We start from the raw sequence: 26,318 nt of genomic DNA, 5'->3' as shown, positions 1-26,318 counted from the left end.
AGAGAAATAAAATTAAAGCCACAATGAGATACTGCTTCATGCCTATCAGAATGGCTAAATGAAAAAGACTGTCCATACCAAGCATTGGCAAGGATGTGGACCAGCTGGTGCTGTTGTATGGGAATGTAAAATGTTGCAACTGCTTCGGAAAAACAGTCTAGCAGTTTCTTAAAAGCTACACATATACTTACCATGTGACCCAGCCATTCCACTGCAAGGTATCTGCCCACAGGAGATGTGCGTGTCTACAGAATGTCTTATAACTGGATTCTCTTAGCAGATTTACTTGTACTAGCTAAAAACTAGACAGAACCCAAATACCCATTAAGAAGTAGATAAAAAAGCAAATTGTGGCACATCCAAACAATGGAATACTGCTTCCCACTACAAAGGAATGAAGTCTGATACACACATCAATAGGGACAAATCTCAAGATAATTGTGCTGAGAGCATGGCTTCTATTTGATTTCATTTATATAAAATCCTAGAAAATGCAAAGCAATTTATGGTGACAAGGAGAAGCTCACTGGTTGCCTGTGGACTGGGGATAGGAGGGATGGAGAGAGGCAGGAGGGGGAGATTCTGGGGCACAAGGAAACTTGGGGGGGAATGGATATGTTTGTTTTCTTGATTGTGGCGATGGGTGTGTACAGTTGTCAAAGTTTATCAAATGGTACATTATATGTCAGTTATAGTTCAGTAATGCTGCTGGGAAAGGGAAACAGAAGGAACGTGACTTTGTGAAACAGAGAGGTGGAATGAAGAAAAGATGGATATGAAGATTGTGGGAATGAAAAATATTCATTGCATTAAAATTGCTTATTTAAAAACAAAGGAAGAACGTTAATACGTGGATAAATTCTTGACCGGACACAGTTAAAGAGAGAATTAGTGAACCGGAAGAGAGTTCTGAGGAATATTCTCAGAGCACTGCCCAGAAAAAGAGAGAGAGAAAAATAGAAAAAGGTAGTTAAAAGACATGGGGGGTAGTCCCAAATATGTTTAATAGAAGTTCTACACGAAGAGACTGGAGAAAATGACTGAGAAGCTGTACTCAAAAACTTAGGAGTTTCTCAGAATTTTCCAGAATGGAAGAAGAGATATGTCTTCACCAAGTAATATGCTCGTCGAGTAATGAGAATTTTAAGGAAGTAAATACTCCACTTCAAAACCACAGAGGGAAATTGCATTAAATCAAAAATGAAGGGAAAGTCTTAAATTTTACCCTCGACAGCCTATCCACAAAAGAGTAACAGTAGCTTCCTGAACAGCCTATGGCAGCCTTTTGGGCAATCTTCCAGGGGCTGAAAGAAAATTAAACAGTCTGCCTCAAACTCCATACCCAGCTGAACCCTGATTCAAGAGTGATGAGGAAATCAGGACATTTTACAGAAGAGAAGGGCGCAGCCCAGCCCTGCGGCGCTTGACCAGTTCAAGGTTGGGGAGAGGAGGAAGCCCCTCTCACGTGTGCTTGGTCATCCAGTGCTGGCCTCTATTTCTCACAGAAGCTAGAGGGAGAGAAGAAGGGCTGGATCTAACTTCCAGGTTTGCGGTGTGGGGCTCCTGGAAGTGCTGCTCGTCCACCATGTTGCCGGTCTTCTATTAGGACAGGAGAAGGAGATGGGATTCCAGGCCCCGGCTCGGTTTTCAGTCCTGCATCGTAGCAGGAGGGCAAGCAGAAGGGAGGGAGGCCCTGGCTTGGGGAGGAGTGCAGGGACACAAGAGCCTCTCGAGGGTGGCGCCTTCTAGACTCTCTCTCTGTCTTCCAGATTGTGGACAAGAATAACCGCTACAAGTCCATAGATGGGTCAGACGAGACTAAAGCCAACTGGATGAGGTGAGTCCTGCTTTCTGCCGATTTCCTGGGAGCCTTGCCCAAACTCCGGAAAGGAAGCCAAGGGAGTGTGCTGGGGCCTATGAGGTCTCCAGTGGTGGAGGCCCCTGAAGGCCCCGGGACTGCTGTTTGCAGGGTTTGGGATGTGTGGAGCTCTGGGGGACCCTCTTGCTTCCCCAGCCTTTCATCGGGGGGCTCTGGAGGAGGCCTGTGGGTTACAGAGGGACCCCTAACGTCTGCACATTTGTCTCTGTGTCTGGAGTGCCCAGGGCCCCCAGCTCTGGGCAGCATTGCCCCCACAGAGGGGGCGTCCCTCCACCCGGGGCTCCGACCTCTCTCACGGGGCCGGCTCCTGCCGGAGGGGTGCAGGACTCATCCCAGTGCAGCTGCCAGCACTTGTTGAAGTGGCCCCGTGGAAAAGGAGGCTTCTGGCACAGTCCCTAGCTCAGTTTTCGATGGTACTTGCTGCCCGGGCATGAGTACTTTCAAGAGTGGTTTTACTGTCGTGCCGTGCTTGGGACAGAAGTTTGCACCAGGAGGATCCTTCCTGGCCAGCCAGAGAGAGCAGGAGACTGGCCCAGGGCTGCCCAGGGGTGGCTGGACTGAGCCTGGAGCTGAGCACTCAGCCCACAGCTCTCCTTTTGGGTCTGTGCTGCTGGCCCGGGCAGGGGTGCCAGGGCCCTGCCCAGAGGGGTCTGTGCGCTGTGTGGGAGGTCAGGCTTGCACTGGCACGTCCTTGGTGCCCCTCTCTGGGCCCCAGAAGGGGTGACGGCGTGTGGATCTGGGCTGGGAGGGATAGGAGGGCCTCGGATGGGGCCCTCTGTGGGCGTTTGTGCGGTTCTGTGACCCATGGTGGTGGGGGGATGCTGGAGAGGTTGTGCTCAGAGGGAGGGCAGTCAGGAACTTTCTAAGAGGGCGTTTGCTGTATTTCAACTCTGCCACCTTCCAAGCAAACGAGGAGAAGTTGGTTGGAGGTGGGGAGGCTATGGTGAGGTCTGCTGTCCCCTTCCCCGGAGCCTTCCTGCCCACCTGTGCTCCCCACCTGAGAGCTGCGGATGGGGGGCTGGGAGGGCGAGAGGGGCTTCGGCTTACACTCTCCAGAGCATGCTGAGATTTGTCCTCTTATTTGTCGGGGCGGCTCTTCTCACTGCCACTTAACAGGGGCAGAAGCAGAGGTGCCCAGGGACAGGTGGACCCCTCCCTCTAGCCCCCTTTCACATCATCTGGTGCGCCGGTGCCCTGTAGGGGGCTCCGAGGAGGCCACGGACACAGTCCTAACCACCTTCTCCCCGACCACCCGGTGCCAGTCAGCTCGGCCCTTGTGAGTCCCCACCCACTTGCGGAGCCGACCGTGTAACGGGGTGCCCTCGATGGTCTGGCCCTCCCGGGCCTCCCAGGACTCCCACCTTCCACCGTGGAAATTGTTTTTTTTCAGCTGCAGTTGTCGAATGAAGGCACAGATAATGTGCTGCAAGGGCCCAGATGACAGAGCAGGGGGCCTTTGAGCTGGGCCCTCCCAGGGGCCAGGATTGCATTTGAGGGCACTGTGACCAGGGCCACAGAAGTGGGGACCGGACCACCGGCCTGGGCTTCTGTTCCCTGTGGCTCCCGCCTGGCTCTAGGCAAGCAAAGGAGAGTGGGTCTGAGTGCAGTTTGGCTTCAGGGCCTTTCTGCACCGTTGCTTCCGAGGCTCCAGAAGCTTTGCAGGCCGAGCGGATTCTGTGCCTCGATGCCACCCATCTCTGATCTTTCACCCTGGGGACGAGGCTTTACCACAACCCTTGGGAAAGACATCATCTGAGCTAACTTAGCGATCATCCGACACCCCAGAGATTCTGACTGCATCGGGCCGAGGATGAGCCCACGGTATTTCTAAAGCTCTCCATAGCGAGTCTGACGTGCTGCTCTTGAGAACCCCTGCTCTGTTCCGCCCTTCCTGCTACAGCGGTGATACCGAGGCCCAGAGCAGGGCCAGATCTTACGCTAGATCATGCCGTCAGGGGCGGAACCAGGACTGGAACCTGTCTCTGGACTTCTGGGCCCATGTTCTTTCTGCTTGTGCACAAGGGCCCAGGCAAAAGCATGGCCTCCTGGGCTGTGGGTGGGGTGGGTTCTGCTTCTGCTGCCTTGCTGGCCTGGGGTCTGTCCTCGGCCCCGTCTTGTCCTGTCTGCCAGCCCCGTTCTGATGCAAGATGGCCCCAGGGCAGTCACAGCTGCTGGGGCCCCTCTCATTCAACACTCAAGGAGTAGGTGGGGGTTGGGGGTGTGGTTTGTTGCCACGGAGATGTCCCTCTGGTGGTAGTTGGAGGGGAAAGCCAGTTCACGCTGGGAACCTGCCTTCCCCCTTAATGTATAGCTTCCTTTTGCGATAGCTCATTCCTGTGTGCAGACATCTTCTCTTGTACTGTAACAACTTAGGGTCTTGTGCGGGATTGGATGGAGTTGGTGAGTTTTTTCAAAAAATTAAGTGGTGGGCCGGGAAGAGAACGGGCATCAACGTAATGAGTGTTGACTTTACGGCATCCCTATGCTAGGGGCTCTGCATTCATGAGATCGGTGGTCTGAAACCAGGGGCTGTTTTGCCACTCACCATGTTGGGTGGTCACAGGTCTGCGAGTAAATGCCACGGATGCTGAGAAACGTCCTACATGGCCCGGGACGCCCCTTCCCACTCACAAAGAAGTTTCTAGCCCCAAATGCCAATAGTGGTGAGACTGAAAAACCCCTCAGGAATTCCTCCTGGCAGCCCTGGGAGGTGGCTCTAGAATTAGCACCCTCATTTTATAGAGGGGGAGGCGGGTTTGCTCAGGAGACTCGGCGTCTAGCTCCAGGTCGCTCTGAGTGCGGGGCCCGGGCCCCTGGCACTGTCTTGGCTTGGTAACAAAGCCCCAGCCTTCCTTGACCCTGAGCCACGGTGCTCTGGGTAGGTGGGGTGGGGAGGTGAGGGCTGAAGGATCTTTGTGCCCCCTAGCCTCTCGCCGAGGTTAGGGGAGCAGCCGGAGGAGTGCCTCGGGCTCCGGGTTTCCCCTCCGCACTTTGGGTTCCTCTCTTGGGTGGTTCTTGCTCAAGGTCTCAGTCAGTCAAGCAGCCCCTGGCTACTCTGCAGATGGAAGCCAAGGTCACTCCTGGCCTCCGTCAGCGCGGAACTTGTCTCCCGGTGGGCGCTCAGGGACTGCTCACGTCCTACCCCTGAGCGGCCAAAAGGCCCCAGCGGCCGACCCCAGAAGAGCTGCTGCTGGCCAGGACTGTAGTCGGAGGGGAGCCTCCACACACCCAGAGGTGGGGTCTGAGGGGCACTTGGGAGCCAGGGAGGGAGACGAAGAGAGCCACAGGACAGAGTGAGCTTTCTGTGACCACACCCTAATCACGGGCGTCACCAGCGAGGCCACACACCGGGAAGCCCGCTGTAAATAGTCGCCCTGTTTAAATATTCTTCCTGTGAGCCATCTCTGAGGCAATGGCCTGCTCCCAACCCCAGTAAGGACCCTTTGTTCCTGCGGAGGGCTTTAAAGCTCTCGGACATCACTGCTTTCCCCTCCCTCGTAACGATCCCGAGGTCCGTGTGCTTTGCTACTCCTGACCCGGCCGGGGAGAGGGTTCTGGAAAAGGCTGAGTGCACAGCCCGGGCTCTCCCAGCTAGCCAGGGCTAAGGCAGGGCCTGCCACGGGAGGCGTCTGACTCGGGCCGCGCTCCCACCCACTACGCCACACCCCTCCCACCCTCCTGCCCTCCGAGGAGTAGGGGAAGGGGCCTCTCGCTAGGAGGAGGGTGTGGTGGTGGTGAGCGGGCGAGGGTGCCCAGGTGCCTCCTGGCTCCGCAGCTGGGGGCCGGCGATTAGGAAGGAGGAGGACCACCCGCCCTGACGGTCATTTACCCAATTGTGCTTTGTGGGATATTCAACCCAAGGAATGTGGCGCCCCTGGCCGAGCGCAAGAGGAAACCCAAGTTCTCCAAGGAGGAACTGGACATTCTGGTCACGGAGGTGACCCACCACGAAGCGGTTCTCTTTGGGAGGGAGACCATGCGGCTGTCCCATGCCGACAGGGACAAGATTTGGGAAGGCATAGCTCGGAAAATCACCTCCGTCAGCCAGGTCCCCCGCTCCGTCAAGGACATTAAGCACAGATGGGATGACATGAAACGAAGGACCAAGGACAAGCTGGCCTTCATGCAGCAGTCCCTGTCAGGCCCCGGGGCTGGGGGCCGGGCCCCCACCATCATGCTCACTGCCCACGAGAGGGCCATCGAGTCAACCCTGCTCACAGCCCGTTCCGGGCACAACTTCCCCAGGGCAGAACTGGATGGCACCGACAGCCCCTCGACCAGCTGTGAGTACCGCCGGCCTCCCCTCCCCGGGCCCCCGCTGCCTGCTCCCCGGCCTCCTCCTCCTCCTCGGCCGTTCCCCCCTTGCCTCGCCTTCTCCTCTCTTCTGTCCTTCTCTGTCTCATCCAGTCTTCCCATGCACCCTTCCCTCCTTCTCCCGCTCTGTCTTCTCCGCCCCTTTCCGTTCATTCATTCTAGAATACTTCCTGAACTCTGTGCCAGGAGCTGTGCTGGGAGCTGGGAAGACAGAGTTGTATATATAAAACCTACACTGGCCCTGCTCTTGGGTCGTCCCTAGACTCGTGGGAATACACGAGCTTTAAGTCGTTGTATGAGGACAGTCGTAAGGAAGGGCTGAAGGGTGGACGCAGGAGGTCCTGAGAGCGGCACTGACTTCCTGGGTGCACGACCTTGGCCACCTGCGCAGTGTCCCTCGGGCTCTGCGTGCACAAGGGCACCGTCCCGGCTTTAACGAGTTGCTTTTGCCTTCTTGAAGTTCCTAATAGTCTTTGAACAAGGGGTCCTGCATTCAAATTTTGCATTTGGCCCTGCCAGTTCCGTAGCAGCCCTGTCTGAGGGCCAGGGGCCGAGGATCTGGCTCTCCCTGGGGGGCGGGGAGTGGAACTGAGAGGCGCAGGGTGAGTAAGAGTTAACCGGGCCTCAGCGTGGGGCGCGGGGAGGGGAGCGGGGAGCCTCCAGGCCCAGAACTGCATGTACAGAGGCCCTGCATCAGGAAGGCGCTTGGCACGTTCCAGGACAGAGAGGAGCCAGGGAAACCCAGTGTAGCAGGCGCGGGGGAGGGGGCGCGGGAGGAAGCCAGCCAAGTCTTCAGGGCCCGGGCCACAGTGGGTGGGGGGGGGGGGGGTGCAATCAGTCCTTTCTTTCTCTCTCTCTTCCTAATGTCTTTACTTCTGTGTTCTTTTGCTGAGCTTCTGCGCCATGCTGCCCACTCCCACTCCTCACGGTCCTCTGCCTCTCTCTTCCCTGCTAAGGCTCTGGTGAGATCTGCCCGTCTCACCAGGTCCGCTCCCCGTCCCTACTGCCCCCACGCCCCCTCCACGTCTCTCTGCCCCATTCTCCTGGGCTTCCTGTGTCCTGGGAGGGACTTGGATGCCAGGGGCCTGACTGCGGTCATCTCTGGGCCCAGCAGCCTATAGTTGGGGCTGTGGTTCGAGCTGGGGCTCCCCTGAGTGGGGGGGAGCAGTCAAGACCCTTCCGTGCTGGGGCTGCACCCCCTTCAGTTCTGGCTTCTGCACACACCCACTGCCCACCCTCGGCCCACAGTCCCAACCGGAGCCCGGCCTCTGAGAGATGGAGCAGGGTGGGAGGACTCCAGGGAAGTCAGCGGCTGGCCAGCCCCGGGAAGGTGGATCACAAAGACCCTGCTTCCCTTCCAAGGCCCCTTGCTGTTGGGATTGGGATTGTGCTGATTTCCTGTTTGGCTAGGGCTCCTGACAGGTGGCCATTCGGAGTCAGTTCTTCAGGACTCAGAAAGGAACAGAGACCATCCAGTCTGACTTCCTTGCTATGTAGACAAGGCAGCTGAGTTCCAGAAGCAGAGGTGGCCCCCGAGCTAGATTCAGAACCAGGACTCGAGCCCCGGTCCTGCCAGCTCCCTGTGAATCAGTGTTTTGCTAAGTTTCAGGGTGATTCTGCCCAGTTTTGAGAAAAAGAAGGGGGCCTAGAACCCAGTGAAGTCCATTCCCTAAATCCTGCCCTGCTCTCTCCTCCATCTCCCTAAGACGGAAGGTAATGAGGTTACCAAATGTGACCTGGGCTGGGCAGGGGGCCCGGGACCCCTCCCCTGCAGGCTCGGCCAGCCCCCTTTTCCCGGCCAGCCGACCAGCTGTTAGAGCACGAGGCCAGGGGCTGTGTGGAAGGAGGCCCTGGAAGGAAGGGAGCACCATCACCTCAGCCCCGCCCTCTCCTTCCAGCCCTGCCCTGCCAGAATGGGGGTCCTGGCATCCCCGGGGTGGGGGGATGGCAGCTGTCCCACCAGGAGTGGTTATGAGTAACTGGGCTCTTCCCCAGCCGGCCCAAGGGAGGCCCTGGGACCCTGGGGAGGCGTGCGTGCGGCTGGGGGCAAGATGAGTCTGTCTGTCCTCCCCGTCACCTCCCCTGGGGGTGGTTCTGAATTTAGCCCCTCTGGGACAGGCAGGGAACCTGTATATCTTTTATTCCTGCCATGGGAATCAGCTCCTAACCTTGCTCCCAAGAGAGCCGAGGCCGGCGTGTGCAGGGGCTGGGCCCCTTTCCCTGTGACTGGCTGCGAGGGGGAGCCATCTGTGTGAGGGCGCCTGCCAGCTATCAGACACTGCCGGGTGGCCCACCTGGGGGGTCGAGGTGGCTCTCCTGCTCTGCACCCTCCAGTCTGATTGTCACCCCCGCGCCACCCCGTGCCTCCCAGCTCCAGCCGGCGGCCGCCCCCTGCGCTCACTTAGAGCTGCAGATTCTTGCCAGGCCACAAGGGGGCCCAGGCAAGGCGGACGCGGCCGCTCCGAGCGCCTCTTGGCAGGTGTGCCTCGTGAGGCTTTGCCAAGCTCCTTCCTGTCCGCTCTCTTGTTTAGTTTCCTTGACAACCCTGCTAGGTAGGCAAGTGGTTGGGTAGGTGGACAGAGCAGGCACCATCCTTGCTCTGCCGAAACTGAGTCACAGAGAGATGAAGGGAGCCACGGGGTCCACCTGCCACTGTCCCTGGGCCTGGGCTCTCCAAGTCCCCTGACCTGGGCTCTCCCGCGAGAGTGGCGCCGTTCCTGCAAGAGGAAGGGGGCCTGGGCAGTCCTCACGCCCACCCTACTCCCCAGGGGCGCCTGGCCCACATGCCTCAGGGATTTGGGGAGCAGGGGCGTCTCTGTGGGTGGGTGGGGAGCAGGCAGGTGCTGAATGAGGCTCAGGGGTGGCAGGGCAGGGGGACTGGAGAGTGACTTGGGGGTGGGCCCAAGCCCAGGGCTGCCCCCTTTCTCTCTTTTGTAATCATTTGCCCTTTTTTGTTTCTATCCCCCAAGATGATGAAGATGAGGAGGCCCCCGGGCCCTCGAGGCAGCCTCTGCGGGTGCCCCTGCAGCGGTCCGCGGAGGAAGAGGCCCACCTGGCCAGGCCTACCCTGCTCCGCTCCTCCTCCTCCTCAGACCAGTCCGAGATGGTGGGCCCCAAGCCGGAGGCCCTACCCCGGCCCTCACCCCAGGCCCAGGCCGCCTGCAGGACCCCTCGGCCACACCCCAGCGCGCCCAGCACAGGCCTTGACTGGCAGCTCCCCCATGCCCATGTCCAGCAGACTGAGGCGTTCCAGCAGATCTGCCGGGAGCTGGTGACCGTGCACCGGGACATGGCAAACAGCATGCACGCCATCGGCCAGACCATGGCCGAGCTGACCAGCCGCGTCGGCCAGATGTGCCAGACGCTGACAGAGATCCGGGACGGAGTTCGGGCATCTCAGCGGGGGCCCGACGGGGCAGCCCCCACGGGCTCGACCCCTCAGGCCGAGGCGCCCCCGGCAGAGCCCCCGCAGGCTTCCCTGGCACCGGCCCCTGCACGGACTACCAGGTCTCGGAAGAGAAAGCACAATTTCTAACCCAGCCAGTCTACAGGAGGAGGAAGAGAGATGGAGGACGGGTGCCTGGCCTCGAGACAGGAGCCAGTCTCTCATGTCTGGGACCGATGACCCCTGTAGGATACCGGGGAGACCGCCATCTCCTCCCCACGCGCAGGTCGGCGGCCCTGGGCTCCAACAGAGCGTGCATCCAGCCCCAGGCCCTCATCTTTGGCCGATGCCGAAGATGTGGGCAAAGTTGCCTGCCTGACGCTTGCTTGTGCCGGAGCGGCGGCCTCCTCCTGGTCTGCGCCCACGGCAGCGGGCCTCGTGGGGAAGAGGGTAGCAAGAGCGGGGAGCATCTGAATGGAATCCTGCTTGCCAACCTCAGGGCTGCCACAGCCGCCTCCTGCGCCCTGATTCTGCTGCTTCCGAAGGGGGTGAAGCCTGAGGATGGGCAGGGGGAGCCGAGCCCTCCCAGGAGGGGCCCGTCCTCTCCTTCCCCAGGGCTCCGAGCGCGGCGGGTGGTGCCCCTGCCTTGGCCTTCCGCTTGCCCTTGCGGTGCGTGTGCTCAGCTGCTGTGCTTGCCTTGTGTGTGGAATGGGGAGAAGAACGGGATGGCGTCGGAGGAAGGAGGAGGTGCCCTGGCGTTCCTAGAGCACCTTATGCTTTCCCTGCATTTGCAGATGTGTGATCTCAGTGGGTTCTCGGGACAGCCAGAGACGCGGCCACGCCCGGTCTTCCTGTCACCGTTATGACCAGCATCGCCTGCATTTCACAGATGACAGATGACACAACAGTTAGTCGGCAGGGGGCGGGGGTGGGGGGAGGGGGGCGCCAGGCCCGGAAGCCGGGTCTGTGGATTTGCCCGGCTCCCCAGCCCCGTCAGAGGCCAGATCCAGAGTTGGGAGGGGTGTTGCTCCTTGACTCTGCTCTCCTGGGTGCCCGCGGGAGGCAGCAGCAGTATTTAGGAGGTGAGTCCCCGGCCCCGCCCTGGCACTAAGGCCGATGGCCGGGGCGCGGGGGAGAGGCAGGGCCCAAGCCTCGGCACCTGCAACGTGACTCCTCCTCTGGCTTCTGGAAGAGCCCAGCAGGGCCCCTGTCCCATCCAAGTTCCAGCATGCCTTGCCTCCGCTTGCTTGGGCTGCATATGCATCAGCTACACACATCTCTAGCTTCACGTTTCACGTGGGAGTGCGGAGAGACAGCCAGGTTCCTCGAGCCAGCGAGCGAGGTGGGGTGGCAGTTGCAAGCTTAGCTCTGACCCAGGTGTAGCTCAGCTCTGTGTCCTCTTTGCTCCCTGGCCTGAGGCTGACCCCAGCAGAAGCTCCCCCCCCGCACCCCCCGGCCCACCGTCTCCCACGTCTGCCCCCTAGAGCCATGGTGGGGGCCGGGGGGGCCGCTCTCCCCAGTGCCTGCTGTGGCTGTTCGTGGAGCGCTGCTTCTAAACCCAGACCACGCTTTGTCCCATGTCGAGAGCGTGGGGGACACCTGCAATGTCCCTGTGGCCTCAGCTCCATCTCCCCACTCTTTGGTTCTTTGGGGGCTCCTGCTACCCCAGACCGCACACTCCGCTGTCCGACAGCCCAGTGGCTTGATTATCGCCCGGCATTCCCCTGCCCTCCAATGCTGGAATCCAAGATTGCCTTCCCGAGTCTTTTTGTTAAGATGGCAATAAAAAGAAATTGATCTCACACTTGGAACGCACCCGGTCTCCAGGATCTTTCTTTGGTGTATATTCTCTTTCTTCGCTTCTTGTGAAAACCTCGAGGCCCCCAGAGCAGGGCTTAGATGACTGAGGGAAAGCATGCCGGCCAGAGGGGCTCCAGCACCGTCGGCATTTCCCGAATCCGAAAGTACTCAGATGCCCTGTGTCGGGCGCCGTGCTAGCTAGCCCTGTGGGGAAAAGGACGGAACCGAGGAGCAGAGCGAGACAAAGCAGCCACATAGGAAACCGTGCAGCCATGTTTAAAGTCTCTGCACAGCACAAGCAGGGCATGGCTGAGTGAATTTTACCTTCTGCTCCCTAAAAAATGTTAGGGGTCCTGGAAAAAAAAAAGTCACCATCTCTGGCAGGAGACTCCAGAAGGGTCAGGGGCTATCCATTTGCCAGTGTACTTCAGGGACCAGCCTGAGGCATGAACTTTTTGGGGGGACACCTCCCCACTGATTCTGGTATCTGTCTGTCACAGGCAAGACCCTGCCCTCCGAGAGCTGAGGCTTTCAAAGTAACCAGAGCGGGTCCTCCGGGTCCCTTTGGGAGTCTCCTTAGAAGAGAAGGGGCCTCCTAACCTGGGCATTGCCTTGGCTTACTCCCAGTCACACAGAGAGGTCCTCCCAAGCAGGAAATCCCCAAGTCCTGACCAGGGATCTATCCCCTCTCTGGAAGGTTCCAGCCCGCCTTTGACCTCCTGGGACCCAGGTCATCCGATTTCTGCCACAGGCAAAGATACTGTGAAACTGGGCCCAGGGTCTTCTGCAGCCTGGTCTAGGTGCTGACCAGTTACTGGCAGACCCCTCCCTCTGGTCCTGGGGAGGGAAGGGATCAAGTTGGAAGCAAAGGGGACAGAGAGATGAAGAGCCTGTGAACTTCAGATGAAATTTCTGTAGTTTCTTTTTCTTGGCTTCAGTGGGGATTGTGGGTCTAGCACATCAAAACAGGAAGGCGAAACTGGGGCCAGTGGTTAGAAGTGAATGGGCAGCCAATTTTTACAATTTCCCTTGTAAGATGGGGAAGTCCCACCTAAGGGTCTGAGGCCTCCAGCCGCTTTACAGGCTGGCTGGGTGATGTTCTGTCGGAGGTTGGGTGACCCTCTGGTGGGTGGATGCATGACCCAAAGACCTGTCCAGCTCGAGACCTAAACGCATGTGAGAAAACGGAGCTCAGCCTCTTCTTGGTCACTCTTTCCCATTTCTGACCTCCGTGACTGGTGCAGTTTCCTTCCATCAGAGACATACCCACTGAGCAGGACCATCTGAGCCTGGCCTTTCTCTGCCCCCACTCCAACAAAATGGTTGCCCCATGGGTTATTTTCTCTCTTCTGTTGGAACTGATAGTCATTTCCTGACCCAGCGAGAAAATATGGTGCATTTGATAAGGCACAGTGGGTGAGGTGTGAGAGTGTTGTCTTAGTGCTTATCTATCCAGTACCCAAAGTCAGCAAGGAGTTCAGAATAAAAACTATCCATTCTCATCATGAAACTTTCAGTCGAGAACACATGCCCCCCCCCACCACTACCACCCACCCCTTTGATTGTTTCAAAGGGCGTCAACTCTGTGGGTCTGATTTGAAAAGCTATCAGATGAGCTCTATTATTTGTAGAGTGGCCTGCGTTAGCCATTTTCCACCTCCTTCTGACATACACTGTGCCTTCTCTCCAACGAAGTAGTGACCTGGAAACTCAACAGATACAGAGATTTTCACTCCCTAAGAGCCTTGTCTTCCAGGGAGGGCTCTCGGAATGGGACAGGCGTGGCTCTTCATAAAGGGGTTGTCGTATGGGGACAGAAGGATTCTTGGAGTGGATCAAACCATTGGGGGGTTACTGCAAAATACTTACAAGAGGGAGATCTGATTTGAGGTCATTTGTGTTGGGACTTAGCTTGGCTCCATTCAGCATCTTGAGGGGACTGGTTGTTACGATTTGCTGAGAGTTGCCAAAAATGTCATATTTCACGTGCCAAGTTTCAAAACAACCAAATATAACCAGATGCTGAACAAATTTTGATCTGTCTTGGAAGATTGTGATCACTGCAAAGATTTGGAGTTCTCTTCCTAAACCTTGATTTTTATCGGGCAGGAAACCACCAGGAGGTAGAAAGGGAAATTGACCTGAATCTTTCTAAAGTTTCGGACGTAGTCTAGAAGTTGCTCTTTTGAAGAAATCCCTGATAGTTAGGTGTTCCTCATCTCTTTTTCTCCTAAAGTTGGATGCCAGAGAAAATAATTCTAGCTTTTAGAGCTTGATGATTGCTTAAACGCCCCCCAAAAAAGAGAAGAGTGTCTCTTTCCTTGTGCTCTGTGATCCAAGTGATTCTTGTGAGGGAAGATGAATGAATGGTTTGCCTTCCGAATCTGGGAGTAGGAAACTTTGGATCTACCCCAGTTCTGTACTAACCACAAGGGTGATTAATTTTGGATGTCAAACCCCAGGCTCTTGCTAAAATTGGGGACTGGAAAATATTTTGCACATTCAGAAGGAATCTCAGATCCGGAGAAAAGCAGACCCCTGTGCTACAGAGTTGCGACTCGGAAGTATTCGTTCGGAAAGACTTCTCTAGGCCAGGGGTCCTCTTTTCCTTTCCCCAGGTTCTTCGTTAGTGGCATGACTGGGCATCCTGGATATCACAGTATTGTCTTCACAGCTCAGGGAGACCAGTGCTCATGTCTGATTCTGACAAGCGCAGATACGTTGAGGCTAAGTTCCTGGACCCATGCAAGTTCTGAGGATCTAAGTGCCAAAAATCCTGCAAGTGTGACACCCCCCTCCCCACCTGCTTCTCTAAACACGGGTGAAGCAGCCAAAAGCTCATGTTTGCACTCCTGTCCCCCTCGGCCTCACTCCCGCAACCCGGGGGTCCACGCTGCAGCCTGTTACCAGGTGGCTTGGTCCCTGGACTCTAGTGGTCCCCCTTGTAAGGTCATGGCTTTCTCCAGGGCCGAGTAGAACAGAGTCCACAGGGGACTGTCCCCGACGACATGGGGCAGGATGTGCTCGAGGGTGCTATGCCTGAGGCTCGGCGAATGTAGATTCACAATGTGGCTGGCCACTAGGACCACCACCAGTCCTGGAATTGGCGTGCATATGTGTCTTTTTTTAGGGGGTGGCCGTGGGGGTAACTGTAGTAATTGCTTAACAAGGAAAACTTGGAAAATACAGAAAAAAAAAATGATAGAGCAGATCCACCTGTAACAGATAATCAGTCACTGGTAAAACATTGGTATATTTCCTTCAAGTAGCTTACCGAGCGAGGCTTGTTTTTAAAGCATGATTGGAACTGTAGAGTAAATAGCTTCCGGTCTTACTGTTCTCACTCTGCGTTCTATCAGGACAGGACCGTTTTTCCACGTCAGGAAAGATCCATTGAAAACATTTTTCTATAGATGAATAACATTCCATCGTACGAATGAATATACCACGGTTTACTAAGCCAATATTAGACGTTTCGATGTCTTTGCTTTTGCACTATTGTAAACAATGATACAGGCAGGGTGGTGGTCGGTAGAGTTTGTCTACTTGGTCTGCATCTTATGGTTCCTTTTTAAATTTTCCAAAAATTGCGACAAAACACATGTAACATAAAATTGACCATTTTAACCACTTTTTTTTTAAGTGTACAGTTCAGCGGCATTAAGTTCATTTACGTTGTGCAACCATCACTACCATCCATCTCCAGGGCTCTTTTCGTCTTCCCCAACTGAGACAGAATACCCATTAAACCCTAATTCCCATTCCCCCGGCCCCACACGGCAGCACCACCCCCGCCCCCGCCCCCACCGTTGTACTTTCTGTCTCCATGAATTTAACTATTCGTCTAAGTACCTCATATAAATGGAATCTTACAGTATTTGTCCTTTTGTGACTGGCTTATTTCACTTACTATGTGTTTTCAAGGTTCATTCATGTGATAGCATGAATCAGAATTTGCTTCCTTTTTAAAGCCAAGTAAAATGCAATGTGTGTGTATTCCACATTCTGTTTATCCATTTATCCATGAGTGGACACTGGGGTTGCTTCCACTGCCTGATTATTGTGAATCATGCTGCTATGAATGTGGATGCACGAATACTTGTTCGCGGCCACATTGCCAAATTTGTGTCCCAAAGGGTCGTGCCAATTTACTTTCTCCCATTAGCGTGGGAGACGCTTTTCTAGCCAATATGGATGTTATCATTAAAAAAGAAGAGAGGGAGAGAAATCCGTGCCAATGAGACAAGGTGCTACTTTGTGTTCCGTATTAATGATGCTGAATAATTTTCCTTTGTTCATTACCCCCTTGGATTTTTTTTCTGTGAATTACTGTTTACCCTGGACTGCTCCAAGTTAGGCCAGTCAGACAGACTTTGATTTCTTCCCTGGCTTTTGAGACAAACCATAGCGTGAGGAAAAGAAGTTCATTTTTGACTCCAAATTTCCTAGATGCTCGCGTAGCACAGAGCCTTAAAACTCCAAACGATATCCTCTTTTGAGCTATATGTCTCTACTTCTCTGTACGTGTTACATCATCTTCTCTTTTGGAGGTGGCTGGTTAGGTGTTGGAAATGTCATTTCAGGGAGAGTTGGGGAAGGGAGCGATTCTGAGGGTTTGGCACAACTTTCAAGGTTATCTGGGCTTTTCTGAGTCGGTGCTTTACAGGCTCACATAGGAAAACAGACCTCAAAGCTCCACCTCCCATTTATTAGCTGTGTGACCTTGGGGAAGTCACTTACCTTCTCTGAGTCCTAGTTTCCTTACCTTAAAATAACTTAGATTAATGAGTAGTTGCTAACCTTCTCTTGTCTTTTATTTACCTCCCTCTTCTGTCCGCACTGGACACCCACTTTTTAAAGATAGTGATCTTTAGCATTTATTAATTGACCTTTTGGGCACCCTTGTCACCTGGGTTATTTCTGCTGGGCTTTGTGAAATACTGGAAAGAGTCCAAGAACCCCACACTTACCACCATCAGAGGCCCGCAGGTGTTTGGGGATCCATGCGGTTGAAAGCTACTGAAGAAGAGCTGACCTGATCTGTCCAGTTTGCAATCATTTTTGTAGCTGGTGTCGAATTGTGTATTTATCAGAATCTGGGAGGTAGGCAGGGCAGCTGTCATTTCTAGTCTCAGAAAACAGAGATTCTTAGAGGCTCGGGGACTTGCTCGAGGTCCCACAAAACGGTGACGTTGAGACCAGGGACTGGCCCCTAGCCGGTGTCCCGATCCTGGACAGGCAGGCTGCCCTTAGAGACTTGTCAGCACGTGCCACAAGCTTGTGGACCTCTGACCTGCCACGCCTGCCCGGCACCGTGCCTGGCCCCGGCAGGCACTCAGCCACGAGTGGCCCGTGCATTCTCACCTGTCCCCCTCGCCCCCAGGTACGTGGTCATCTCCCGGGAGGAGAGGGAGCAGAACCTGCTGGCCTTCCAGCACAGCGAGCACATCTACTTCCGGGCGTGCAGGGACATCCGGCCCGGAGAGCGGCTCCGGGTCTGGTACAGCGAGGACTACATGAAGCGTCTGCACAGCATGTCGCAGGAAACCATCCACCGCAATCTGGCCAGAGGTGAGTGCCCACCCCAGGCGAGGGCCACGCCCGCCACCCCACGCAGGGGAAGCCAGGGCTGCTTCTCTAGGAGCTTCCTAAGAAATCCGATGGGAAATGCAGTCTACCAGCAACGGGGAGACCCAGAGGGACTCGGGGGGGGCGGGGGAAGGGGGATGGGCAGCCGGTCTGGGTGTGAGCGGCAGCTCGGGGCAGGGCGGCAGGAACTCCCGCGTGTTCTCCTCCCCCAGAAACCCTGTTACAGACATTTGAGAGTGTCGAGAGAGGCAAGGCCCCAGAGCCAAGCACATGCGTTTCATCAAAATGGAACCTCTTTCCCCAAGTCCAACTGATGGAAAAGATGCTAGAAGGTGCCACTCGCTCAGTAGTAGCTAATGCTGACTAAGTAAGTCACACGCACAAAGCAGCCATTCTATAGCGTTCACGTGCTTATCACGACAGGAGCGCCTGCCTGGTGAGCGAGCTGGGAGAGTTAGGTGGGTACTACACAGAACACACCGAGAACAATGCCCACCTTGACAGCTGTGAGCCCTCAGCTATAAGCTCTTAATTCTAACGATCCCGTATGAACTGTGATCCCCCACGGTGAGCTCCGTGGCCTTTGGGTGTGGAGATGTTCTGTAGCCTGTAGCTTTGGCAGACTCTCACAACTGTAGAAACTGAGCATCAGATAGATACAGTGACTCCCCCAGGGTCACGTGGCTAGGAAGGGCAGCGCTGGGTTTCTCATACACATCGGTCTCGGTGCAGGGTCTAGCCTCTAACTGAAAGTGTTATACGGCCTCCCTGACAAAACTAGTTTCTGCCCTGCTTCCTCCTGGTCTCCTTCTTGGAAGTCCCAATCCCAGGCTCTGCACGAACAGTCTCTATTAGAAGAAGAAGGTTGGAGGGAGGTGGGAAGGGGACCTTAGGTGTGGGTGATGGCCTGGTGGGTGAGATGTCCATCCAGGCTCCATTTAAATGAGTCCTTGGAAAGTGGCTTAAAATACTCCCCAGCCCCTAGCCCTTTGCCTCAACCCCATCCTCAGTCTGGCCAAGGCAAACTGGCGAGTCTGACTCCTTCTTTCCAGAGGACCTCCCTTGCACTAAAAATGCACATTCAAATACCCAGAGTCCATGTGGTCCCAAGAACCAGGGCTATACCCAAGCCCCACCATATCATATTCCTGACCAAACTACTTCTTGGAAATAAATCTTCATGTGGAGTATGAGTGGAGAAGATGAAGAGGGGGTGGGGTGGCCCATTGCAATTAAGCTATTTTTAAAAACAAAACAGAATAAAGCAGATTGTGGACATGAATGCACGGCTGCTGCCTGACTTGGTAAAAGGTATCTGCGATTGGATGGGCAATGAGGAGGCCCAGTAGACGTACTCATCTCTTGTCTCCTTCTGATGTGGGGGTTGGGTACAGGCCGATTTCTCTCAGGAAGGCATGTTTCTATGATGAGATTGCCACGGTTTCCATTTGACCTCCGAAGATGCCTTATGTAAGCATGTCTGGTACCTAGTAGGAGCTCAAAAAATCTTTGTCAAATGGATAAAAGAAGAAATGAATGAAGACAACCAAAAAGTCTCCACAAGAATCATATCACCAGAAGAAAAGAAAACCAAGCAAAGTCATATCTGAGGACACAGGTTCCGTCCCTTGGCCATAATCGTCTTGAATTCTGGATTTGTAATGTCCTTCCCCCCCAGGTGTCTTCTCCAAAGCACCTCAAGCTGCAATCATCCTGAGAGAGCCCTGAGACCCAAGGGGAATGCTCAGAGAAGGGAGTGAGCTTTCAGGAGTGGTTCAAAGGAGGCATGGCAGAGAGATTTGAAATGAGATCCACGAAGACTTGTGAAGATACAGGAGGAAGGAGGGTCTGTTCCTGGCCAGGCTGAGCAGTAGGAAACAAGAAGGAGACCAAAAGGCACCGTGTGCGGCAGAGCCAGAGCAGTGCGGGGGGGAGGCGGGGTGTTGGTCCTAAAGCCCTTGGGAGCAGTGGTGAGCTCCGTGGCCTTTGGGTGTGGAGATGTTCTGTAGCCTGTAGCTTTGGCAGACTCTGCATAGTTGGTAGAGGCTTAGATTGGTGTGCCAGCCCCACTCTGGAAAGGGGATCCCTACCCTCAGTCACTGAAGGTCTTGCGTGGAAGGTGGTTTCTTCGTAATTGGAGGCTGGAGCCCTGAGAAAGGCCAGAGCATGAATTATTAGTTCTTCTTAAGTAGGGACATTACTCGGAGCCCAGAACTGCTTCCTGAAGACAGTGTAAATTATGCCTTTGTGGTTATCTTGTAAGAACAGGATGCATCTAATACAGTGTATTCCAAAAATTTATGTTAGTTGATCTACTTTGAGTCACTGATTCACTTTATGGTGTTTTCTCCATATTTTATGGAGGCTTTGACATCAGTTTCATGGTGCTTAAAGGTCTTTTTCGGCCCTTAGGAAGCCTTGAGTCCCAAGAAGTGTCCCACACATCCTAGGAAATTTGAATGACCTTGTCTTTGAGCAGAGAGGCGTGAGGACTCCCTGGTGATGTGCAGCCCTGACCTCTCAACATCCTCAGCTCTTTGCTGCCTGATTGGTCCATGAGACGTGAAAGGGTGGCCCTTGATGTTTGGAGATTCTAAATGGGCAAGTGTCACAGCTGCTCTGTAATACAAATATGTTGCATTTTTTACAAGCATTCATCTCCACCCTTTCTGCCCCTCAGGTGTTATAGAACTGTAGGCTGTGAGGGCGCCTGGGTGGCTCAGTTGGTTAAGCGACTGCCTTTGGCTCAGGTCATGATCCTGGAGTCCCGGGATCGAGTCCCACATCGGGCTCCCTGCTCGGCAGGGAGTCTGCTTCTCCCTCTGACCCTCCCCCATCTCATGCTCTCTCTCTGTCTCATTCTCTCTCTCAAATAAATAAATAAAATCTTTAAAAAAAAAAAAAAAAAAAAAAAAAGAACTGTAGGCTGTGAGAGCCACCTGACTTTCAGGGGCCGTGAACATGAGGTTGCTCCTCAGGTATTCATGTGAGGACAGAAGAGGGGCGTCCTGAATAGGTTACCCCCATTTGTGCTGTTACCTGTAGGAAACCCGGATTCCTACGTGGCCCAGGGCACGGTACCCCTCGCCAGCTGTGGGAAGCCAGGGCTCTGTCACAGCCTCGAACATCTGGATTGCTCACAGAGATCCCTTGGCCTTCACTCAGTGGTTTTTCAGCAAACCCAGCTTTTGGAAGCTTAACTGCAATGTTTAATTGGGCCGAGTCCTTGCCCAGAGTCATTTCCCAGGGCCCTGCCCTGATCTGGGAAGCCTTTGAGATTTCCCAGCCCCACGGGCTGCCGTCAGGACCTTCTGAGGGTCCCCCTTTAGCATCTGCACCCCCAGGGAGCACACTTCTATAGCCATTTATGAAACTGTGCCGGCTGTTTTAAAGAATCAGGCTAAAATTACTGTTGGGAGCTCACCAACGTCTTTGAAGTCAGTCACATGATGGAAAGAGATAGAAAAGGGAACATCCTTTGAAGGATCAGGTAAGGAGACACGGCTGTCTTTCAAGAATGCTTTGGGTCAGTGTGGTCACGCCGCTCTTGATCTTGTTGGAGGCTGCTCCCGGGAGCCCTCAGCCACCGGAGGGGCCCCGTCTTCCCTTTCCTTCCTGCCTCGGTTGTCAGGGAGAACCACAGACGTTCAGGTCACTTTCTTTCCCGTGCACCTCGTCCTCCGAAATCCTGGGAGAGTTAAAAAGGACGGTTGCTGCGGGTCAGACTTGGCCCCACGGGGCCATCTGGAGGCAGTCAGGGAGCAGGAAGGAGTGGACGCAGTGTTTCCTGTGTACCTTTTACCAAGTCGAAGCAGCCATCTCTCAATTGCCAGGACCGGACAAGAAGCCTGGAGGGCGGGGGTCCCCCACGCGCTGAGTTGTGAGGCGCGCTCCCACCTGCCCAGTCTGATTGGTGGGGTATCAGCTTCTAGGGGGACCGCACTTCTAACTGCCCTCCCCTCCAGCATTCCCTCAGCCTATAAATGTGCAGCTTATAGACATAAGGCTCCCTTGAAACGGTCTTTTTCAAGAATTCTTCCCACTTTTTTGGGTCCCACTCTAGACCCCGTGATCCACGGAGTGACCCGCCTCTCCCTTTCTGTCACACCTGCCCCCACAGGGCCAGCCCCAGAGGGATGTGTCCAGTGACTTCCTAGCAGGAGGCCTGCTTTGTTTTCTGTCGGTTTCTCCCACGTCGGGGCTTTTCCCCACGTCCTCACACCCTGGTTTTCCTTCCTAGGAGAGAAGAGGTTGCAGAGGGAGAAGTCTGAGCAGGCTCTGGATAACCCAGAAGACCTGAGGGGTCCCCTTCAGCTCCCTGTGTTGAGACAGGGCAAAAGTCCGTACAAGCGTGGCTTTGACGAGGGGGACGCACACCCCCAGGCCAAGAAGAAGAAGATTGACCTCATTTTCAAGGATGTGTTGGAGGCTTCACTGGAATCCGCAAAGGTGGAAGCGCATCAGCTGGCCTTGAGCACCTCGCTGGTCATCAGGAAGGTCCCCAAGTACCAGGATGACGCCTACAGTCGGTGTGCAATGAGCATGTCGCATGGCGTGCAGAATGTCAGCCGGACCCAGGGGGAAGGGGACTGGAAGATCCCCCAGGGGGCTTCCAAGGAGCCCAGGGGGCTTCCGTTGGAGGATGAAGAAGAAGAGCCTTCGTCCTTCAAGGCCGACAGTCCCGCCGAGGCCTCCCTTGCGTCCGACCCTCACGAGCTTCCCACCACCTCCTTTTGCCCTAATTGTATTCGCCTAAAGAAGAAGGTCCGGGAACTCCAGGCCGAACTAGACATGCTTAAGTCTGGGAAGCTTCCCGAACCTCCCGTATTGCCAGCACAGGTACTGGAGCTCCCAGAGTTCTCGGACCCTGCAGGTAAGTCGGTGTGGATGAGATGGTGGTCGGAGGGAAGAGCACCCCGTGGGCAGTGTGAGGGTGGCCTGGCGCTCTCTGTGGGAGCCACCTTCGGGGAGACCCACGCCCGCAGGTGCCTGCCTCGGACAGGCTGCTCCGCGGCCCCAGTGGGATGCTTCATGTCTCGCCCTTGTATCCTCCTCGTCAATAAAGGAAGTTCCACTGCAGGAGGGGTGTGTGCTGTGTTCTTGACCCGTTGCCTTTCTCTGGCGGTCCTGGTGGTGTCTCAGCCCCACGCTCAACTTCTAAACCCAGTCTTTGTCTCTTCCCCAGTCCCAAGCAGGGCAGCTCGTCGGGGAGAGCTCCCAGCCTTCTCGAACTCAGTCCCGGGACACGGCCTCGTTCTTCTCCTCCCAAGCTGCTGTTCTGCCACACACGGTCCTGTCCCCCCTGCCTGGAATTGTAAAAGGCCTGGGATACGGGACACGTGGCTGCACGCCTTGGCCCTTTTCTGTGGGCTGCCTGGATCTTTTAGAACCGATCGACAACCAGGAAGGTTTTTTCAGTACACAGCTGCAGCTGAGTCCGAGTATTTACATAGCATTTCCTATTTTAACCACATCCCTTAGCTCAGAATGAGGTGTTTCAGATATTCAAAGCATGCGTCCTAACTCAACTGCATTCTGATCCTGAAATAAGCTGGGGCCGTGGCAAGCTGCCTGCACGCCTGCCCCGAGCACGTTAGCGCCGAGAGAACCGAGCCCCGCGCCTTGGCTGTGTGACTTGGGCAGGCTGGGTGAGCTGTGTTCTGTCCCACAGATCCGTTCCTGTGGCCCGGGCCCTGCTGCTCCGTTGGTAGAGAAGGTTGAGTTCCTTGAGCGCCCACTAGCGGAGGGTGAAGGCAGGCAGCCTGGAGCAGGGCGGCCACCAGGCGTAATCCCCAGGGAGGAACCGTCACCCGTGGATAACAAGAGTGCTCATATATATATTAAAAAAAAAAAAAGAATTCTAGGCTGGGATTCAGTCCATCCTCGGAACTGGCCTCTGTTTCACACGGTGTGGCCCCGACCTCTTGGGCCGTGTTCCCGTTCATTCCGGAAGAGCCTGCGTTTTTTTTGCCGCCGGGGTTTAAACGTTTCCTTCCCATCTGTCTTCCAGCCTCCGAGAGCATGGTCTCCGGCCCCGCCATCATGGAGGACGACGACCAGGAGGTCGACTCTGCAGACGAGTCCGTCTCCAATGACATGATGACCGCAACCGACGAGCCCTCCAAGATGTCGTCCGCCAGCGGGCGCCGCATCCGGCGCTTCAAGCAGGAATGGCTGAAGAAGTTCTGGTTCCTGCGGTACTCCCCGACGCTCAACGAGATGTGGTGCCACGTGTGCCGCCAGTACACCGTGCAGTCCTCCCGCACGTCGGCCTTCATCATCGGCTCCAAGCAGTTCAAGATCCACACCATCAAACTGCACAGCCAGAGTAACCTGCACAAGAAGTGCTTGCAGCTGTACAAGCTCCGCATGCACCCCGAGAAGACGGAGGAGATGTGCCGCAACATGACCCTGCTCTTCAACACCGCCTACCACCTGGCCCTCGAGGGCCGGCCCTACCTGGACTTCCGGCCCCTGGCCGAGCTCCTGCGCAAGTGCGAGCTCAAGGTGGTGGACCAGTACATGAACGAGGGCGACTGCCAGATCCTCATTCACCACATCGCCCGCGCACTACGGGAGGACCTGGTGGAGCGCATCCGCCAGTCGCCCTGCCTCAGCATCATCCTGGACGGGCAGAGCGACGACCTGCTGGCCGACACGGTGGCCGTCTACGTCCAGTACACCAGCAGCGACGGGCCCCCGGCCACCGAGTTCCTGTCCCTGCAGGAACTGGGCTTCTCCAGCACGGAGAGCTACCTGCAGGCGCTCGACCGGGCCTTTTCGGCCTTGGGCATCCGGCTGCAGGACGAGAAGCCCACCGTCGGCCTGGGCATCGACGGGGCCAACGTCACGGCCAGCCTGCGCGCCAGCATGTTCATGACGATCCGCAAGACGCTGCCCTGGTTGCTGTGCCTGCCCTTCATGGTGCACCGGCCCCACCTGGAGGTCCTGGACGCCATCAGCGGGAAGGAGCTCCCGTGCCTGGAGGAGCTAGAGAACAATCTGAAGCAGCTGCTGAGCTTCTACCGGTACTCGCCGCGCCTCATGTGCGAGCTCCGGTCCACGGCGTCGACCCTGTGCGAGGAGACGGAGTTCCTGGGGGACATCCGCGCCGTGAGGTGGATCATCGGGGAGCAGAACGTCCTCAACGCCCTCATTAAAGACTACCTGGAGGTGGTGGCCCACCTCAAGGACGTCAGCAGCCAGACCCAGCGGGCCGACGCGTCCGCCATTGCGCTGGCCCTGCTGCAGTTCCTCATGGACTACCAGTCCGTCAAGCTCATCTACTTCCTCCTGGACGTAATCGCCGTGCTCTCGCGCCTGGCCTACGTCTTCCAGGGCGAGTACCTCCTGGTGTCCCAGGTGGACGACAAGATCGAGGAGGCCATCCAGGAGATCAGCCGGCTGGCCGACTCCCCGGGGGAGTACCTGCAGGAGTTCGAGGAGAACTTTCGAGAGAGCTTCAACGGGATTGCAGTGAAGAACCTCAGGGTGGCCGAGGCCAAGTTCCAGTCCGTCAGGGAGAAGATCTGCCAGAAGACCCAGGTGATCCTGGCTCAGAGGTTTGATTCCCGAAGCCGGATCTTCGTGAAGGCCTGCCAGGTGTTCGACCTGGCCGCCTGGCCCAGGAACAGCGAGGAGCTCCTGAGCTACGGCAAGGAGGACATGGTGCAGATATTTGATCACCTGGAGGCCATCCCGACCTTCTCCCGGGATATCTGCCGGGAGGGGCTGGACCCCCGGGGCAGCCTATTGATGGAGTGGCGGGAACTCAAGGCGGATTACTACACCAAAAATGGCTTCAAAGACCTGATCGGCCACATCTGCAAGTACAAACAGCGCTTCCCGCTCTTGAACAAGATCATCCAGGTCCTCAAAGTCCTCCCCACGTCCACCGCGTGCTGCGAGAAAGGCCGCAATGCCCTGCAGCGAGTTCGCAAAAACCACCGCTCCCGCCTGACCCTGGAGCAGCTCAGCGACCTGTTGACCATCGCTGTGAACGGCCCACCGATCACCAACTTCGATGCCAAGCGAGCCCTGGACAGCTGGTTTGAGGAGAAGTCGGGCAACAGTTACGCGCTGTCCGCCGAGGTCCTCAGCAGGATGTCAGCGCTGGAACAGAAACCCGTGCTGCAGACCGTGGACCACGGGTCTGAGTTTTACCCAGACATCTAGGGGGCCGGCGTCCCAGAGTTCACTAAGCTGTTGAATATTTTTTTAATCTATACTCATAAGCTTTGATATATTATATAAATATATATTATATTATATATATATATATATATATATATATATATATAAGCCCACACTGAAAATTTTTAAAAACCAAGGTGACGTGTCCACCAGAAGCCACTGGGAGCTTTCACAAAGGAATGATGTTGGAAACAGACTCTTGTCTACAAGATCTGGCAGCTGCAACCTCCGTGGCCATCCTTTTCCCTCACGGAAGCACGTGCTGGGGCCACATGCGTTCCCACCTAACAGCCAACCAACAGCCTAAGCTAAAATGACGGGTCTTTGTCATCACCTCTAGGTGGTTTGTTGTATGTTTTTGCTTGGGGGTTGAGGGGTTTGGGTTTGGGTTTACGTTCTTGCCTTTCCTTTTCTCGTGTGGTCTGCGATGGGGTTCTCAGCCCCTTTGTGGACACGCTGGTGGAGCTGAACCCCATCTCCGATCTGGGATGGGGTGGGTGGTGTATCTGGATTGGGGTGTGTGACTCTTTCCCTCTCCCACCTGATTTCAGCTTGAGAGGTTTGTATGCATTTCCTGATGAGCGTTCCTTCACTGTCTTAGAAACTAACGTGTCGGTCAAACTGTGACACCCACCACTTCCCCACCTCTGTCGCCTCTCCCGTCCCTGGGTTATGGATTCCTTCCTTCCGGCCCCCTGGATCCTAAAGATCTTACCTGTTATACTGAAGGCAAAATTGCCTTACCACCGAGCTTGAAATCCTGGGGAAGGGACAAGGTGTGTGTGTAAGGGGGGTGGGGGGGGGATTTTTTGCATTCCTGTTCTTACATAGTGTGGAATAAAATAATATAATTCCAGTCAGATCCAGGACTGGGGGGAGGGGGGGTGGGGAATGAAGAGCCAAGAAATCCAGACCCTAACAGGGCAGCGATTTTGGGCTAAAAACAAGTAAAATGAAAGGTATGTATTCCATTTACATGAATTATTTATGCTCTGTCTTTATAATCACATAATGTGTTGGGGGTATTTTGTTGTTGTTGTTCCTTTAATAATCAAATGCCTGCTCTAGTTCGGTGGCAGGAGATATCAATGCAAATTGTGCCCTGGGTTATGCGTGACTCGAAAGAGGGTCTCTAGAGCTTGAGGCCTTCTCTTGTGA

The 26,318-nt window shown here is 55.4% G+C and overlaps 1 protein-coding gene across 15 annotated transcripts in view; it reads left to right on the top strand.

Moving 5' to 3' along the window:
• PRDM11 (PR/SET domain 11) overlaps positions 1-25,943 on the top strand; it is a 79,635-nt gene extending 53,692 nt beyond the window's left edge. For 13 of the 15 annotated variants that reach the window (XM_036097714.2, XM_078058132.1, XM_036097710.2 and 10 more), the window contains 4 exons: positions 1,770-1,837; positions 16,762-16,949; positions 21,208-21,840; positions 22,978-25,943. In XM_036097714.2, the coding sequence (XP_035953607.1) occupies positions 1,770-1,837; positions 16,762-16,949; positions 21,208-21,840; positions 22,978-25,142 (3,054 nt within the window). In that variant the 3' untranslated portion in view covers positions 25,143-25,943. Of the gene's footprint in view, positions 1-1,769; positions 1,838-5,740; positions 6,163-9,162; positions 11,394-16,761; positions 16,950-21,207; positions 21,841-22,977 lie in introns of those variants that run through there. The other 2 variants (XM_078058136.1, XM_036097716.2) reach the window with 2 other exon arrangements.
• The last annotated feature ends 375 nt before the right edge of the window (positions 25,944-26,318 follow it).

The sequence above is a fragment of the Halichoerus grypus genome, chromosome 11 (genome assembly GCF_964656455.1).
Source record: "Halichoerus grypus chromosome 11, mHalGry1.hap1.1, whole genome shotgun sequence".
Lineage (NCBI taxonomy): Eukaryota > Metazoa > Chordata > Mammalia > Carnivora > Phocidae > Halichoerus > Halichoerus grypus.
This window is presented reverse-complemented; position numbering and strand designations above follow the sequence as displayed.